At 39.9% G+C, this 17,476-nt stretch overlaps 1 protein-coding gene across 1 annotated transcript in view; it reads left to right on the plus strand.

The window, feature by feature from the left end:
• Positions 1-17,476, plus strand: part of wwc1 (WW and C2 domain containing 1) — a 115,994-nt gene that overhangs the window by 28,629 nt on the left and 69,889 nt on the right. Inside the window, exon 2 of the mRNA XM_059990529.1 lies at positions 13,587-13,696. Within this exon, the coding sequence (XP_059846512.1) occupies positions 13,587-13,696 (110 nt within the window). The remainder of the gene's footprint in view (positions 1-13,586; positions 13,697-17,476) is intronic.

The following is a 17,476-nucleotide window of genomic DNA, read 5'->3' on the forward strand; positions in this document are numbered from 1 at the left end:
TTTTATACTCCTCAAGCATCTTATTTCCTCCCTGTTGCCTGTACATGTTGTTATACATCTCTCTCTTCTTCTTTATCAGAGTTCCAATATCCCTCGAGAACCAAGGTTCCTTATTTTTATTCATTTTGCCTTTAATCCTGACAGGAACATACAGACTCTGCACTCTCGAAATTTCTCCTTTGAAGGCCTCCCACTTACCAATCGCATCCTTGCCAGAGAACAGCCTATCCCAATTTACACTTTTTAGATCCTTTCTCATTTCTTCAAATTTGGCCTTTTTCCGGTTTAGAACTTCAACCCAAGTACCAGATCTATCTTTATCCATGATCAATTTGAAACTAATGACATTATGATCACTAGAATCAAAGTGTTTCCTTATACACACTTTTGTCACCTGCCCTAACTCATTTCCTAATAGGAGATCTAATATTGCATCCTCCCTAGTTAGTACATCTATATATTGATTTAGAAAACTTTCCTGAACACATTTCACAAACTCTTAACCCATCTAGACCTTTAACAGTATGGGAGTCCCAATCAATGTGTGGAAAATTAAAATCCCCTACAATCACAACTTTCTGTCTCCTGCAGTTGTCTGTTATCTCTCTGCAGATTTGCTCCTCCAATTCTCGCTGACTATTGGGTGGTCTATAATACAACCCTATTAATGTGGTCATATCTTTCCTGTTTCTCAGCTCCACCCATGTGGCCTCAGTAGACAAGCCATCTAATCTGTCCTGCCGAAGCACTGCTGTAATATTTTCCCTGACTAGCAAAACCACCCCCCCACCCTTCATCCCTCTGCCCCTATCACGTCTGAAACATCGGAACCCTGGAACATTGAGCCTTCAGTCCTGCCCCTCCTGTAGCCAAGTTTCAGTAATGGCTATGATGTCATAATTCCACATGTCAATCCACGTCCTCAGCTCATCTGCCTTTTTCCCACAATACTCCTTGCACTGAAATATACACACCTCAGAAGATTATTACCACCACACACAACCTTACTATTTGTGACTTTGCATAAACTAATAACATCATTTATTTTTACTCCCGTTCCACTATGTACTCTGGCACTCTGGTTCCCATCCCCCTGCAAATCTAGTTTAAACCCTCCCCAACAACACTAGCAAACCTCCCTGCCCGTATATTGGTCCCCTTGTAGTTCAGGTGTAACCCATCTCTCTTGTACAGGTCCCACCTGCCCCAGAAGAGGTCCCAATGATCTAGAAATCTGAAACCCTGCCCCCTACACCATTTTCTCAGCTATGCGTTCATCTGCCAGAGCATCCTACTCTTACCCTCACTTGCACATGGAGCAGGCAACAATCTGGAGATTACTGTCCTGGAGGTCCTGTTTTTCAACTTCCTACCAAGCTCTCTATACTCACTCTTCAGGACCTCTTGACTCTTTCTACCTATGTCATTTGTACCGATGTGTACCATGACATCTGGCTGATCACCCTCCCATCCCATTTCAGAATGCTGTGCACGTGATCAGAGACATCCCTGACCCTGGCACCTGGGAGGCAGCAAACCATCCGGGAGTCTCTGTCACGACCACAGAATCTCCTGTCTATGGAGTCCCCTATCACTGCCACTCTCCTCTTCTTCCTCCCTCCTTTCTGCACTGCAGAACCAGACCCAGTGCCAGAGATCCGGCTGCCGCAGATTGTCCCAGGTAAGCCATTCCACCCCCCCCCCCCCCCACCCCCAACAGTATCCAAATCAGTATACCTGTTCTGGAGGGGAATGGCCACAGGGGAACCCTGCACTACCTGCCCTTTCCCCTTCCCTCGCCTGACGGTAACCCAATTACCTGTGCCCTATTACTTAGGTGTAACTACCTCCTGGAAGCTACTATCTATAAACTGCTCAGTCTCCCAAATGATCTGGAGGTCATCCAGCTCCAGCTCAAGTTCCCTAACACTGTCTGTTAGGAGCTGCAGCTGGCTGCACTTCTTGCAGGTATCGTTGTCAGGGACACCAGAGGTCTCCCTGACTTCCCACATCCTGCAAGAGGAGCATTCCAACATCCTGCCTGGCATATTCTCTAGTCTGAACAAAAAAAACGAAAGCGGAAACTTAATGGAATCTACCTTCGCCTCTGCCTGTTTCTTACCAAAGCTTGACTGAGCCAAAGGTGTCCCACTCCGACTCAGTCCACTCCAACGATGGCTGCTGTATATGGCGGTCTTTCTTTTAAACCTTGGCACTCTACGTCACACACCTGTGCAGTAGAGCCTCTTTTCTCCGATCAGTTAAAGAACAGAAAAACGACCTTTGCTCCGTGATGCTTCAGTCTTTCACTCTCAGCCGCTTGCTTCGATTGAAAAGACCGTTGAAAGTTTTTCTCCTCCTTTTAAACCTTGGCGTGCTATGTCACGCGCCTGCGCAGTAAAGCCTCTTTTCTCTGATCATTTAAAGAAAAGAAAAACGACCGTCCCTCCGCAATGCTTTAGCTGCTTGCTTTGGTTGAAAATGCAGAGGGGGAAGTATTTCTCTATCAAGAGAATTGCGAATCTGTGGAATTCATTGCTACACATGGCTGTGGAGGCCAAATCATTGGATACATTTAAGGCAGCGGTTGGTTGATTTTTAACAGGATATGGGGAGACGGCAGGAGAATGGGGCTGAGAGTGAATCAGTTTTGCAATGATTAAATGGTGGAGTAGACTTGATTGACCAACTGGTCTAATTCTGCTCCTATATCTTATGGTCTTGTATGAGGGTTGGTAGGTTCATTGTTGGCTACAATATGCCCTGAGTAGGTAAATGAATGGTCTTGTCTTGGGTAATAATGAGAAATTGGGGAGAATAAGAATGGGTGGTTGATAATGGGCAGGGATTGATGGGCTGAAGTGTTTATTTCTGTACTTTATCCCTTTATGCCAGTGTACTGCTTCTTTAATATGCATAACATGCTTGCTTCAAACACTCTTTTTTGACAAGCAGTTCCCATTATTTTTCTCTGCCAGTGTAAAGAAATATTTGATGTCAATGCTCAGTTGCAGTACATGAACGAGCATATTTCTGCTATTTTGCTGCCTCTGTAATTGACTACATTGCTGTGAATTTTACTTTGTAACCAGTGATTTTCATCCTTCATGGCTCCCCTTTAGCTTTTAATTTCACTCTGCCTTGAGGCTCAGTTGGCCTCCTGCAATATCCAGAATTGTATGTGGTATTTAATTACTGCTCTCTAAAGATTAGTTTGTTATTGATACCTCACAGAAACAGCAATGTTAATTAATATTTCCTCAGCTGATAAATTGGTGCCAGCCTAGTAACATACCAGAAATAACTGTAGATCAGAAGCAGGAAAGAAGGGAGAGCTTGGGAAAATTATAATTACCAAAGAAGTGGGGTGAACAAATTGCTGGCAAGTATCTAGATCTTGATGGATTTCAATCTGTTGTCTTGAGGGAGACATAACCCCCCCCCCACCCCCACATTGTGGTTGACTGGGTATTAGAGATTCACTTTAGCAGAATTCACAAATAACTACCCAGAAATTTTAGGCAAGAAATTCACTCTTACCAAAGTTACGTTCAAATTTCAAAATAAATTTATCATCAAAGTACATATATATCACCATATACTAATACTACTGAGGTTTATTTTCTTTCAGGCATTCACAGTAAATACAAAGAGACACACAATCGAATCATTAAAATAAAATGCACACAACAAAATGGATAAACAATCAATGTGCAAAAAAAAACAAACTGTGCAAAAGTGAAGCTAACAATAATGATAATAAATAAAAGAAAACCTAACAATAATGATAATAAATAAATAAGCAATAAATATCAAGGACATAAGATAAAGAGTCCTGGAAAGTGAGTCCATAGGTTGTGGGAACAGTTCAATGATGGGATGAGTGAAGTTATCCCCTCTGGTTCAAGAGCCTGATGGTTGAAGGGTAATAACTATCCCTGAACCTGGTGGTGTGGTTCTTGAGGCTTCTCTACCTCTTTTCTGATGGCAGCAGTGAGAAGAAAACATGGTCTGGATGGTGGGAGTCCTTGATAATGGATGCCGCTTTCCTGTTATTGCACTTTTAAGGATGTGCTCAATGGTGAGGAGGGCTTTACCTGTGACGGACTTGGCTGTATCCACTATTTTGGTTTTTGTCCATTCAAGAGCACTGGGATTTCCATATCAGTCTGCTATGGAACCAGTCAGTGTACTCTCCACTATGCATCTATAGAAGTTTGTCAAAGTTTTATATGACATGACAAATCTTCACAAATTTCTAAGAAAGTAGAAATAGTGTTGTGCATTCTTTGTAATGGCACTTGTGTGCTGGACTCATGACAGATAATGATAATTTAAAGTTGCTGGCTCTCCACCTCTGATCCCCTGATGAGGACTAGCACATGGACCTCTGGTTTCCTCCTCCTGTAGTCAATAATCAGTTCTTTAGTGTTGCTAATGTTGAGTGAGAAGTTTTTCTTGTGGCACCATTCAGTCAGATTTTCAGTCTCCCTCCTGATCTGATTCCACCTTTGATTTGGCAAAGACACTGGTGTAATCAGCAAACGTAAATTTGGCAGTTCTTCACTTCACAGTCATTATTGTAAAGTGAGGCTAAGCACACAGCCTTGTAGTGCAGCAATGCTGATGGTGATTTTGGAGGTTGTTGGTAATCTGAACAGATTGGGGTTTACAAGTAAGGAAATCAAGGATCCTGTTGCACAATGAGTTATTGAGGCCTAGGCCTTGGAGTTCATTGATTTGTATGGAATGCTGAGCTGTAGTCAATGAAGAGCATCCTGATGTATGAATCTTCACTGTCCAGATGTTCCAAGGTTGAGTGAAGATCCAATGAAATAGTCTTCTGTTGCTGTGTTGTGATGGTAAGCATATTGGAGTGGATTTAATTCGCTCCTCAGGCAGGGATTGATATTTTTCATCACCAGCCTCTCAAAGCACTACATGATAGCAGATGTAAGAGTTACTGGACAATAGTCATTGACTCAGGTTACCGTGTTCTTCTTGTAATTCTTGTCATTGTAATTGAAGCAGGTGGGTACCTCAGACTGCCAAAGCAAGAGGTTAAAGATATCAGTGAACACTCCAGTCTAAACAAACACAGAATTTATTGTTTTCAACTTGTATTTCTTAACACATGCAGACAATGTGACTGCATGGTACAGAAAATCAGTACTGGGGTGTCAACATTTTATTTTTGTAAAAATTACAATATTCTGAAGAGCTGGTTGCTAATGTAGCTGGCACAAAGTCAGAAAGAAACTATATTATGAACAGGGTATAGGTAGATTAGTCAGAATTAGGTTTGTCATCACTGACATGTGAGATTTGTTGTTTTGCAGCAGCAGTATAGTGTAAGACATTTAATTACTATAAAGTACTATAATTAGGGTATCCTAATGCATCATTTCCAGAAGGCAAGGATGTAAGTAGAGCAATAATTTGGAAAGTTAATAGAATTACTAGAAGACAGATAATGAGGTGGTCTTAATAGGTTAATGGACAATTCAGAAATCTGATGGTGGTGGCGAAGAAGCTATTCCTAAGACATTGAGTGTGTGTCTACAGGCTCCTGTACTTCCCCAGTGGTAATAATGTGAAAATGGCTTGTCCCAGATGGTGATGGTGACTTGTACCCAGGGAGGTACAAGTGCCTCAGGAGTTGCACTACCAGATTCAAGAGCAGTTACTACCCCTCAACAATCAGGCTCTTTAACAAAAGTGGATAATTACACTCTTACTATTTCAGGTGTTCCCACAAGCGATGGTTTCACTTTAAGGACTCTTTATCTTGATATTTCATGCTTTTCCATTCAATGTTATCTATTGATATTTATTTATATTTGCAGTTGCACAGTTTTTTGTTCACTGATCCTGTTTACAGATATCATTATATAGATTTGCTTAGTATGCCTGTAGGTAAAAGAATCTCAGGGTTTTATGTGGCGACATTCATGTACTCTGATAATAAATTTTACTTTAAACTTTGAACTGGAGCACTGTCTATCACAGCTGCTGCTCCATACACTTTTGCTAGGGCAGCCTCAGCTTCCCGCTGATCCCTGAGTGCACTTAATATAGCTTCTCCCCATCTGTACAAGCTTTCCCTGTTTGCATCTCAACTTTGCATTTAACATAAGCCACTCTCATTCTTGCTGCTTCAGTTCTGACGCAAACTCGTGCTTGAGCGATGCTAATTGTGGATTTGTTCAAGCATCTCAACGATGAAATTGATGCACTTCATTCTAATATTACTTCCAGGCCTTGAAATCAACATTGGAAGGTGACATTCAAGATGATTGTCGATACCTTCAGATTCTTCATTGTTCCTAACTTGTTAAAGTAGTGAAATTATTTTATTTTCACTCCTGTTTGTTTCTGGTGTCTGCTCATACTGAATGCTTGAAACCACCATGAACAAAACAGTTCTGAATTGTCTTACTGCTTATTTCTTGCCAACTACCAGTGACAAAAATCATTGTTTTTTGAACATATACAACTGACACTATTTAAAAACTGTTCACTGTAAGCACGGTGTAGTATCTAACCACCACACAAGTGCACATGACTGACACTAGTTAGAAACTGTTCGGCAACAGTCTCCTGCCCCAGTTAAGCAGGATGGTGTTCCAAGTAAACAAAGGGAATCCGGCTATTTTCTCAATTAGTATTTGTTCTTAAGAGTTGTTCCAAATAAGCAGCTGCCCTGATTAATTGATGGCCCAATTAATCGGAATCCACTGTGTTTTGTGGTTATATACACAAAATCAGGTAATGTAACTTTTTCCTCTAATCAGGGGATTAAATTTAAGTCGTACTGCAAAGACTGGAGTGATTGGATGAAATGTTAAATGGAAATTGTGTGTAGATTGATGGCTTTTGCTGGCATTAGCAGGAGGAAATGCTGTGCAGAAGGATCCAGTATATATAAATGCCGCCTGTGGAGCATTTAGAGCAACAGCAATGCTTTTTGTATTACACACTTAGCTTGGCAGAATATACCAAGTTCTTCACAAAAGTGTTCTTAAACAAGAATAAATTAAAAGAAATTTAAAAAGATTCAGACTAATGAGTTAGGTTGAAAAAAGTGGAAAGAGTCTTGAAGGTCTGGCAAGAGAATTAACCTTGTCTACATGGAGACGAGTAGTGAAAAAATTAAAGTTAAGCATGACTAAAAGGCCAGAATTAGAGAGGCATAAATACCTCGGTGAAAATCAAGGGGAAAATCTTTAATGGTGCTTCAAAATGTGTTTAATGGGTATCAGCAAGTGTGAACCTCTACAAAAGAATTAAGATGCACAATATTTTATCATCTCAAAATTTATACAACACTAAATCATCAAATAGTGTCATTTTTCTCATCCTGCAAGTATGTAAAGTACATTTGCATTATGTTAGACATTTTGTTAAACCAGATATTCATGTTCCTTTTAATGGGCCTTTGCTTGCTGAGAAGTATAGCAATCTCATGTTCAGTGGCATATATAAAATCTATATTTCAGAAAAGAATTACAAAGTTTAACACCTTGACAGCTGAACCAGTGGTGAAAAGATTGAATTCAAGAATAATTAATAAACAAATATTCTCCCTTAACAGTTCTTGATTTATTCAGCCATACCTACAATTTTCTTTATTTTGTTTCTTAGTATTTTCCTTGCACGCTGAGGAAAAAACACTTAGAATACAGGATGTTTTTACATTCTAACCCATTGTTTGATTTTATGGTCATGAATATACCTAAAAGAAGTCTGCGTAATTAATTGTATGGAGTTCCTATCGTGCAACTTGAAACACTGCAAGTTGCAGCGAAGCTGATTAAATTCTGTGGTGCTCTTAAAATTGCTAAGTGATGATGAGATTTAACAGTACGTTTATACTTGTGTTAATTCTTCTGCAAAATAAACAATAAAACTGCATAAAAAATCATACAGTGTGTCCTTATTTAACCTCCCTATTTCTGTGTTTGGTTCCTCTCACAAAGACCAGTAATATTGTTGGATGTTTGGGTCCTGTACAGGCTTGCTAGCTTGTTGTGAATCATGCATGTGGACAGACAGATCTTTCCATTTCAGAGCTCTGCAATCTGTCCCAAGATTATATAAAAAAAACTAATGAAATCTTTAATTTCACTCCTCACTTGTTATAAACTCAACAATTTGCTCAGCATTACTTTCTTTGTGATTGAAATTTCCTTGTTCATCTCTTCAATTCCTAATTTACATCTATTTCTGGAATGTTACTTTTCTCCTCTACAACGAAGACTGATGCAGAGTACCCCTTTAACTTATCTGCTATTTCCTTTATTTTTATTGTTACTTCCCCAGACTCACTTAAGATGGAACCTTCAGTTAGTTGTTTAAGAAACAGTTTTTCAAAAAATGGTTCCATGATGCTATTTTTCTTATGTTCAGCTAAGATGCTTCCTCATACTGATTTCCTGAACATGTGTCAACTCTTTATGGTGTCCACCATAAATTAACACTCCTCTACCCAGCTTACTGTCCTCCTAAATATTGTGAAGCATTCAGGTGTTAATCAATGTTGTTTTGCAACCACATCTTTAAAATGACTGTCAGATCATTTCTGTCTCAGTTTCTGTTTTGTTTCAAAGGCTGCATGCATATGGATGTAGAGCCTTTTTGTAATCTATCTACTAATTTACTATTAGATTTCTATTTCTGTTCCTTTCTATCATAGTTGGTTTATCATTTCCCATATTAATAGTTTGAAAAGATTGTCTTCTGAAGAAAAATTGAATAGCTGGGCATATATTTTACAGAGCTGAATAGAATGAAGAATGAGCTTGAATTATCCAAGCTTCTGAGAGGATTTGGCAATGTAGATACTGCTGAGATGTTTTCTGTCATAGAAGAATCTAAAAACAGAGGATATTGTTTCAGAAATAGATGTTATTCATTCAAGGTAAATTAGAGGTGGAATTTCTTTTCTGGGGGTTATGTTGCTTTAGAAATCTCTTTTCTAGAGAGCTGAGGAGGTGAATAATTGAAGGGAGGAACCAATATGTTCTTGGTCTTTAAGATGGTAATCAGTTATGAGTCCAGGCAGGAACGTGCAGTTGAAACTAATGTCAGATGAACTTTAATCTTAGTCTGTGGCAGAGGAGGCGTGAGGAGCCTCTTAACTTACTATTGTGTTTATTTCATATGTTCATCATCTGTAGTTTACAAGGTTCAAGATACCATTCTCTTGTACCTTCAATATGCTGAAGATCCTTATCTTTATGTACTCCAGTTAGTGTCAAACATGAAAAAGAAAGCAACTATGAAAGCATAACAGTGAAAGTTTTTGGAAGGGAGAATTGGCTGAGGGGTGGACACTAGTGCTTAAAGCAAGATTAGGGATTTGAGATTTGGGCCTGGATTGATTGCTGGAAGCATGATGGTGTTTAGGTTTGGTGGGGTGTTGTGCCTGGAAATGCTATTATAAGAATACCTGGGTCAAAACATCTCAGTGAGGCAAATTTCTGAAGAAGGTTCCAAACACTAGGTTCTACACCTATGACCCTGTACTTAATCAGGCTGTGTTTTACTTAGGCTGCAACATGCCCAGATGGAAAATGAGATGCTATTCCTCAACAACATTAAAATAGTGCAAGAGGTTATGATTCACCTTTCCAGAATAAATATGAATTTCCCAGCTTTGATAATTAGTTTTCCATATCTATTATCAGAATTAATAATTTTTTTGGTGTTAGTCATTCTTCTGTGTTATTGGCTTTATTATTTTACTCATTCTTTAACAATCCTGACTGGCTATTTGCAACACATGTCACTTTTCTGTCACCCGCTAACTGCCACAGTAAGAACACCATAATCTACAATTATCACTGATGTTCTCTTTGTCTTAAACACCTCTACTCCCACCACCTGTGCAAATTGAAACTTTATCAGCTTTATCTCTTACAATTTTGATGAATGATTGCTGATCTCAAAAGTTTACTCTATTTCTCTTTCCACAAATGCCACCTGACCTGCTAAGAGTGTTGCTAGCATTTTTGGTTTTCTTTTCAGATTTCCAGCATCTGTAGTTGTTCTGGTTTTCATTAAATGTTTTGCTACTTGATTGAATTTCAAGGCATTTTTTTTTTACTGCTGTAGCATCAGAAAGTGGGGCTTTCTGCTTTGCTTGGACAGCCAGCTTTTGTGGTCCTACTTTCCACACCAGTGTTTGAGAATGAACCTAATAGAATTTTGAACTTACTGCGTTGCATCTTGGTCATCCATTGTTTCACTGTATATGTAGCCTATGTGTTGTCACCTTGTGTACCTTTTTATTAAAGGTGTAGTTAGATTTGTTTGCTCTATCCTGTGACTATTGGTACACAGCTGAGTTTTTTGAGGCCTGTTCTGGTCAGTAGGTCAACAGCAGATGCAATTTCAGTGGCTCTTCACAAGGCCTTAGACCACCTGGACAACACAAACAGCTATGTCAAGTTGCTGTTCATCGACTATAGCTCAGCATTTAATACCATGATTCCTATAATCCTGATAGAGAAGCTACAGTACCTGGGCCTCTGTACCTCCCTCTGCAATTGGATTCTCGATTTCCTAACCGGAAGACCACAATCTGTGCTGATTGGTGCGGATCCTCCTCACTGACAGTCAACACTGGTGCACCTCAGGGGTGTGTGCTTAGTCCACTGCTCTACTCTTTCTATACCCATGACTGTGGGGCTAGGCATAGCTCAAATACTATGTATAAATTTGCTGATAGTACAACCATTGTTGGTAGAATCTCAGATGGAGATGAGGGAGTGTGCAGGAGCGAGGTATGCCAACAAGTGGAGTGGTGCTGCAGCAACAACCTTGCACTCAGTGTCAGTATGATGAAAGAGCTGATTGTGGACTTCAGGAAGGGTAAGATGAAGGAACGCATACCAATCCTCATAGAAGGATCAGAAGTGAAGAGAGTGAGCAGCTCCAAGTTCCTGGGTGTCAAGATCTCTGAGGACCTAACCTGGTTCCAACATATCGATGCAGTTATAAAGAAGGCAAGACAGACTATACTTCATTAGGAGTTTGAAGAGATTTAGTATGGCAACAAATTCACTCAAAAACTTCTATCGATGTACCGTGGAAAGCATTCTGACAAGTTGCATCACTCTTCGGTATTGGTGGGGGGTGGGGGTTACTGCACAGGACCGAAGGCACCCAGGGCATACTTCTCATTGATACCATCAGGTAGGAGGTACAGAAGCCTGAAGGCACACACTCAGTGATCCAGGAACAGATTCTTCAACTCTGCCATTTGATTCCTAAATGGACATTGAACCCGTAAACACTCTCACTTTTTTAATGTACATTATTTCTGTTTTTTGCATGTTTTTAAATCTATCCAATATACGTATACTGTAATTGATTTACTTATTTATTATTATTTTTTCTTCTACTATATTATGTATTGCATTGAACTGTTGCTGCTAAGTTAACAAATTTCACAACACATGCCGGTGATAATAATTCTGATTCTGAAGTTCTGGAAATACATTGAGCTTGGAATCTCCAGTACTTGTGACGTTAGTGAATAGGCTGTGATGATTTAAGCAATCGTTAATTTGCTTTGGTGAAGTGTAATGTTTGAATATTGTTTTACTGCTGCTTGACTGTAAGGTAATATTAGCAACACTGAATATAGTCAGCACCTTTGTTTAATTTATATTTTCCCATAAGGGTTTATTATCAATACAATAATATATTTTATTTTGTTTGAAATCAACAACTTGAGTGATATACATGATCCTGCTTTTCCCTGGGCACCGAAAAGTTCCTTACCAAAATAATAAACAGCACTTACAGTTATTATGACCATGAGATGTTGATCCTGTGGGCAAAGCTTGTATTTTGTTCAGCACTTTGCCATCTGACTTAATTTTACTGCCATTATTTACATTATATAATACATTTTTATCATTTGCTTATAGCAAGATGAGCTATGCTTTTTCTACCAACCACACATCACCTTTGGAGTTTTGCCAAAAAAAATCATATTTATCTTTCCTCATATCTACTTGAAGCCCATAGATAACATCACCTGTAAAGGGTGAATTTCCACATTAACATATTTCTACCCCATCTACCACTTCACCTCACATGACTTTCCAGCGTTATGTAATCCCGTAACTGGATCACTTACCAGCAAAGATAGAGAGGTCTGTTGAAGCCTGATGGTACTATTTTTAAAAGTATTTATTGATAAAGGGGCACAAAAATAAGATTAATACAAACATACAGATAATATACGTCATCAATACTAAATCTAAAGCGCAGGTATGATCATAACCAATAAAACGTAACTCTATCGTTGTCTAGGGGATAATGTATTGTCTGATGGAAATATAAAAGTCATTAGCTCGTTCAGGCTGCAGCGTTTTGGGTTTAAGAGAGGGAGGCGTTTAAACTTGCCCAAGTCTTTTATGATGCCAATCTGTTGAGTTAGGGGAGCGGGTTTCCCCATTGTTAGCTAAAAAGCCGTTTTCCGTGGTTTCAGCCACCAATTCCAGCCACGGAATTGAACGCACGTGGCTTGGTTTCCGATGACCGTCTGTTGTTAAGTGGTCCCTTAACGTTTCTTCTGGTGCGTCTGAGGGGTTGTTCTTACAGCCCCTCTTTTATTCTGACCCGCAGGGTCGTAGATGTCAATCAGGTTGGGGGTGATGCAATCTCTCCCTCAACCAGCCCACTTTGCCCGAGGGCATTCACGTAGCAGAGCATCTCAATCCACAAATCTGTCTCCAAGAGACAATGGCCATGTCCCGTAGCTTTACATCGCTATGGGGGGGGGAGAAACGTGACATCCTGCACGTCTCCCCCTCATGTCTTGGGCCCCCCCTTTTGACTCAACCCAACAGTGATCTCGCGATTTTCACAAAGGAGGGGGCTACGGACGTAACACCAGTTAAAAGAATGCAGAACTTGAATGCTTTAAGAATCTAGTCTAGGATGAACTCCTTGTTCCAGCTGAAACCTGCAACAACCTAATTCAAAATTTGATTCAATTTCTACATCTCTGTCTTCAATTTCCATCCTTTTTACTGGCTACTCTGGATGTTAACCATATTGTTACCTCATTATGGAAATATCCATCATAATATTCTTCAATGTAAAATACTGTATGTAATTAGTTTTGCTACAATAAGTGTATGGGACACTGGAAAAATGTTGAATTTCCCCTTGGGGATGAATAAAGTATCTATCTATCTATCTATCTATCTATCTATCTATCTATCTATCTATCTATCTGTCTAGCTTCTCCACATTTGCAACATGGCCCAGCATTTCAGGACCACAAAAATTCCAAAAGCTTGACACCTTCTCCTTAAGAATCTGATTTAAACTGTGACCAAACTTCTAGATTCCTCATAGTCCAATTTTGCTTCTGCGAAGCATGTTTTTCTTAGTGATGGAAATTATATAAATGCATATGTTTAAAGTTTTCCTTGGCTTTTCGGTGCCATACAACATTGAACTACAGAGAAATAGATTATGACGCAGGCAGCAGTATGTTCATAATTAATTAATAAATAGTTACAGAGAATAACAGACTGATTTTTTTGTTATTTTTTCTCTAGGTGGACCAAGCCCCTTTCATTTGGTGATTGTGTAGGAGATGAATTACCATTAGGCTGGGAAGAAGCATTAGATGCACAAATTGGAGTTTATTACATTGATCACAATACACGTAAGCTTTCCAATTATGAAATTATTTTCTTCATTTCTAAGGCAAGAATGAGGGCAACTTAATAGAATGCTTTTAAGGTGGATTTCCTATGACATTCTGAGGACACAATCAGAGATTTGCTGTTTTGAAAATTGGTGTGTAATGAGAAATGATTAATTGACTATCTCACTCTAAAGGATTCACTAGTGATGTGTGATCATAGTATGATTAAATATGATATTCAGTCTTAGTGTGGCAAAGTTAAATTTGTTAAAAATTAGAATCCTGAATTTAAATAAAGGCAATTACATAGGTATGAATGATAAGTGGTACTTTAAGAAATTAGATTAATGGAGATGATGATAAATAAGGAGAAACTGGCATTTAAATATTATTCTGTAATTGACAACAGTTGTTAAAGCTACTTAGCCCAGCATTAACTATGGAATAATGATGCAGTCAAAGAACAAATAATTAAGAGAAAGCAGAATAATTAAAATGGCATAACATGATTAGGTACAGACTGTATGCTTTTTATGAAAGAAATGCTGTTTAACAAAGTTATTAGAATTTGGATATGTAACAATCAAGTAACTAAGTGGAAGTTGATGGATTTGGTATATTTGATTTTCATTCCATCCTGGAATTTAGAAGAATTAGATGGGGAACTTATGGAAACATAAAACTATAAAAGGGACAGTACTGTACTTGTAAACATGTAGTAGAGAGAAAATTTGTAAATCTGGTGGGAGCAAAGGATGTCAAAAATAGCGAGGGTGGAGTGCTAGGAGGGAAGTGGGCCAGGTGGCAGAGAAGGAGTGCCAGGAGCAAGGGGTGGCAAGGATGCAGACACACCCAGCCCTGAGACACCTGGCAAGGTTATTTGTTTCCAAACAGTTGATTTATTGATCATTACAGAATGTCTTTCTGGTGCTTCCTGCTCCCTCCCCTCTCCCTTTCCCGGATCCCAACCATGATTCCCCACGCCCTGCCCTCTTTTCAGTCTTATTCCACAATAGAGACCCATATCAGAATTAGGTTTATCATCACTCACATACGTCATGATTTTCTTTTAATTGCGGCAGCAGTATGGTGCAAAATGTAAGATTTTGCCAAATTATTTGCTAATTCACTATGTATGTATACACCTAAGGCTTTTGCACAGTACTATAAAACAAGCAGAAATGTTGTTTCCATTGGTAGTTCAGACCAGAGCTAGGGGAGATGGCCTCAAGGTCTAGGTGAATAGATTTAGGATGGAGATGAGGATAAATTGTTTTTCCCAGAGAGTGGTGAATCTATAGAATTCTCTGCTCAGGGAAGTGGTAGTGTCTACCTCATTAAATATACTTAAGACACAGTTAGATAGATTATTCATAGCTGGGGAATTAAGTGTTTGGGGAAAAGCTGAGCTAACTTCATGGTCAGATCAGCCATAATATTATCGTATGGTGGAGCAGGCTCGACAGGCCAGATGATCCATTTCTGCTTCTGTATCTGATGTTTTTATCTAATTTAATGAATGTTGCAGTGGTAGGTGGGGAAGCAAGTTTTGAGGTAGACACGGAAGGTTTATGAAAGGACAGAACAGAAACATGGCACTGTTTGATCGGTATGAATGACTAAATAATTCAGAGAGATCTTAGTACCTTCATGTAAAGTGAGCAAAGCTATTAGAGCTGCTGTCTCACAGATTCAGTGACCCAGGTTCAATCATGATCTTTGAGGTGTGCCGTTATATGGACCTTGCCCACACTATATGTAACACTGTGGGATTTCCTGGGAGTTCTTGTTTACTCCCACATATACAACAGAAACATAGAAAACCTGCAGCACAATACAGGCCCTTCAGCCCACAATGTTGTGCTAAACATGTCCCTACCTTAGAAATTACTAGACTTCCCCATAGCCCTCTATTTTTCTAAGCTCCATTTACCTATCCAAAATTCTCTTAAAAGACCCTATCGTATCTGCCTCCACCACCATTGCCGGCAGCCCATTCCATGCACTCACCACTCTCTGAATAAAAATCTTAACCCCTGACATCTCATCTGTACCTACTCCCCAGTACCTTAAACCTGTGTCCTCTTGTGGCAACCATTTCAGCCCTGGGACTATTCACACGATCAATGCACTATCAATGACTATCCACACGATCTCATCATCTTGTATACCTCTATCAGTTCACCTCTCATCCTCCGTCACTCCAAGGAGAAAAGGCCGAGTTCACTCAACCTGTTTTCATAAAGCATGCTCCCCAATCCAGGCAACATCCTTGTAAATATCCTCTGCACCTTTCTATGGCTTCCACATCCTTCCTGTAGTGAGGCAGCCAGAACTAAGCACAGTACTCCCAAGTGGGGTCTGACCAGGGTCCTATATAGCTGCAACATTATACCTTGGCTCCTAAATTCAATTCCACAATTAATGAAGGCGAATACACCATATGCCTTCTTAACCACAGCGTCAACCTGCACAGCTGCTTTGAGCGTCCTATGGACTCGGACCCCAAGATCCCTCTGATCATCCACACTGCCAGCGTCTCACCATTAATACTATACTCTGCCATCATATTTGACCTACTAAAATGAACCACTTCACACTTACCTGGATTGAAGTCTGCCACTTCTCAGCCCTGTTTTGCATCCTATCAATGTCCCGCTGTAACCTCTGGCAGCCCTCCGCACAATCCACCACAACACCACCAACCTTAGTGTCATCAGCAAACTTACTAACCCGTCCCTCTACTTCCTCATCCAGGTCATTTATAAAAATCACGAAGAGTAAGGGTCCCAGAGCAGATCCCTGAGACACACCACTGGTCACAGACCTCCATGCAGAATATGACCCGCCTACAACCACTCTTTCACTTCTGTGGGTAAGCCAGTTCTGGATCCACAAAGCAATGTCCCCTTGAATCCCATGCCTCCTTACTTCCTCAATTAGCCTTGCATGGGGTACCCTCTCAAATGCCTTGCTGAAATCCATATATACTACATCTACTGCTCTTCCTTCATCAATGTGTTTAGTCACATCCTCAAAAAATTCAGTCAGGCTCGTAAGGCACGACCTGCCCTTGACAAAGCCGTGCTGACTACTTCTATTCATATTATACCTCTCCAAATGTTCATAAATCCTGCCTCTCAGGATCTTCTCCATCAACTTACCAACCACTGAAGTAAGACTCACTGGTCTATAATTTCCTGGGCTATCTCTACTGTCTACTGTCTACTATTTCTTGAATAAAGGAACAACATCCGCAACCCTCCAATCCTCCGGAGCCTCCCGTCCCCATTGATGATTAAAAGATCATCACCAGAGGCTCAGCAATCTCCTCCTTCGCCTCCTACAGGAGTCTGGGGTACATCTCATCTGGTCCCGGTGACTTATCCAACTTGAACTAATTTAAACTAATGTGGCGGGGGATGGGAACAAGTGCAGAAGAGACAGAGGGGTGTAAAATGAGGGTAGAAGCAAAAAGTAGTAAGGTGAAAAGTAAAAGTGGCAGGCAGGCAAATTTAGGGCAAAAAGCAAAAAGGGCCACTTTTCAAAATAATTGTATAAGGGCTAAGAGTTTTGTAAAAACAAGCCTGAAGGCTTTGTGTGTCAATGCGAGGAGCATTCGTAACAAGGTGGATGAATTGAATGTGCAGATAGTTATTAATGAATATGATATAGTTGGGATCACAGAGACATGGCTCCAGGGTGACCAAGGATGGGAGCTCAACATCCAGGGATATTCAATATTCAGGAGGGATAGACAGGAAAGAAAAGGAGGCGGGGTAGCATTGCTGGTTAGAG

Source organism: Hypanus sabinus, chromosome 15, assembly GCF_030144855.1.
Source record: "Hypanus sabinus isolate sHypSab1 chromosome 15, sHypSab1.hap1, whole genome shotgun sequence".
NCBI classification, from domain to species: domain Eukaryota; kingdom Metazoa; phylum Chordata; class Chondrichthyes; order Myliobatiformes; family Dasyatidae; genus Hypanus; species Hypanus sabinus.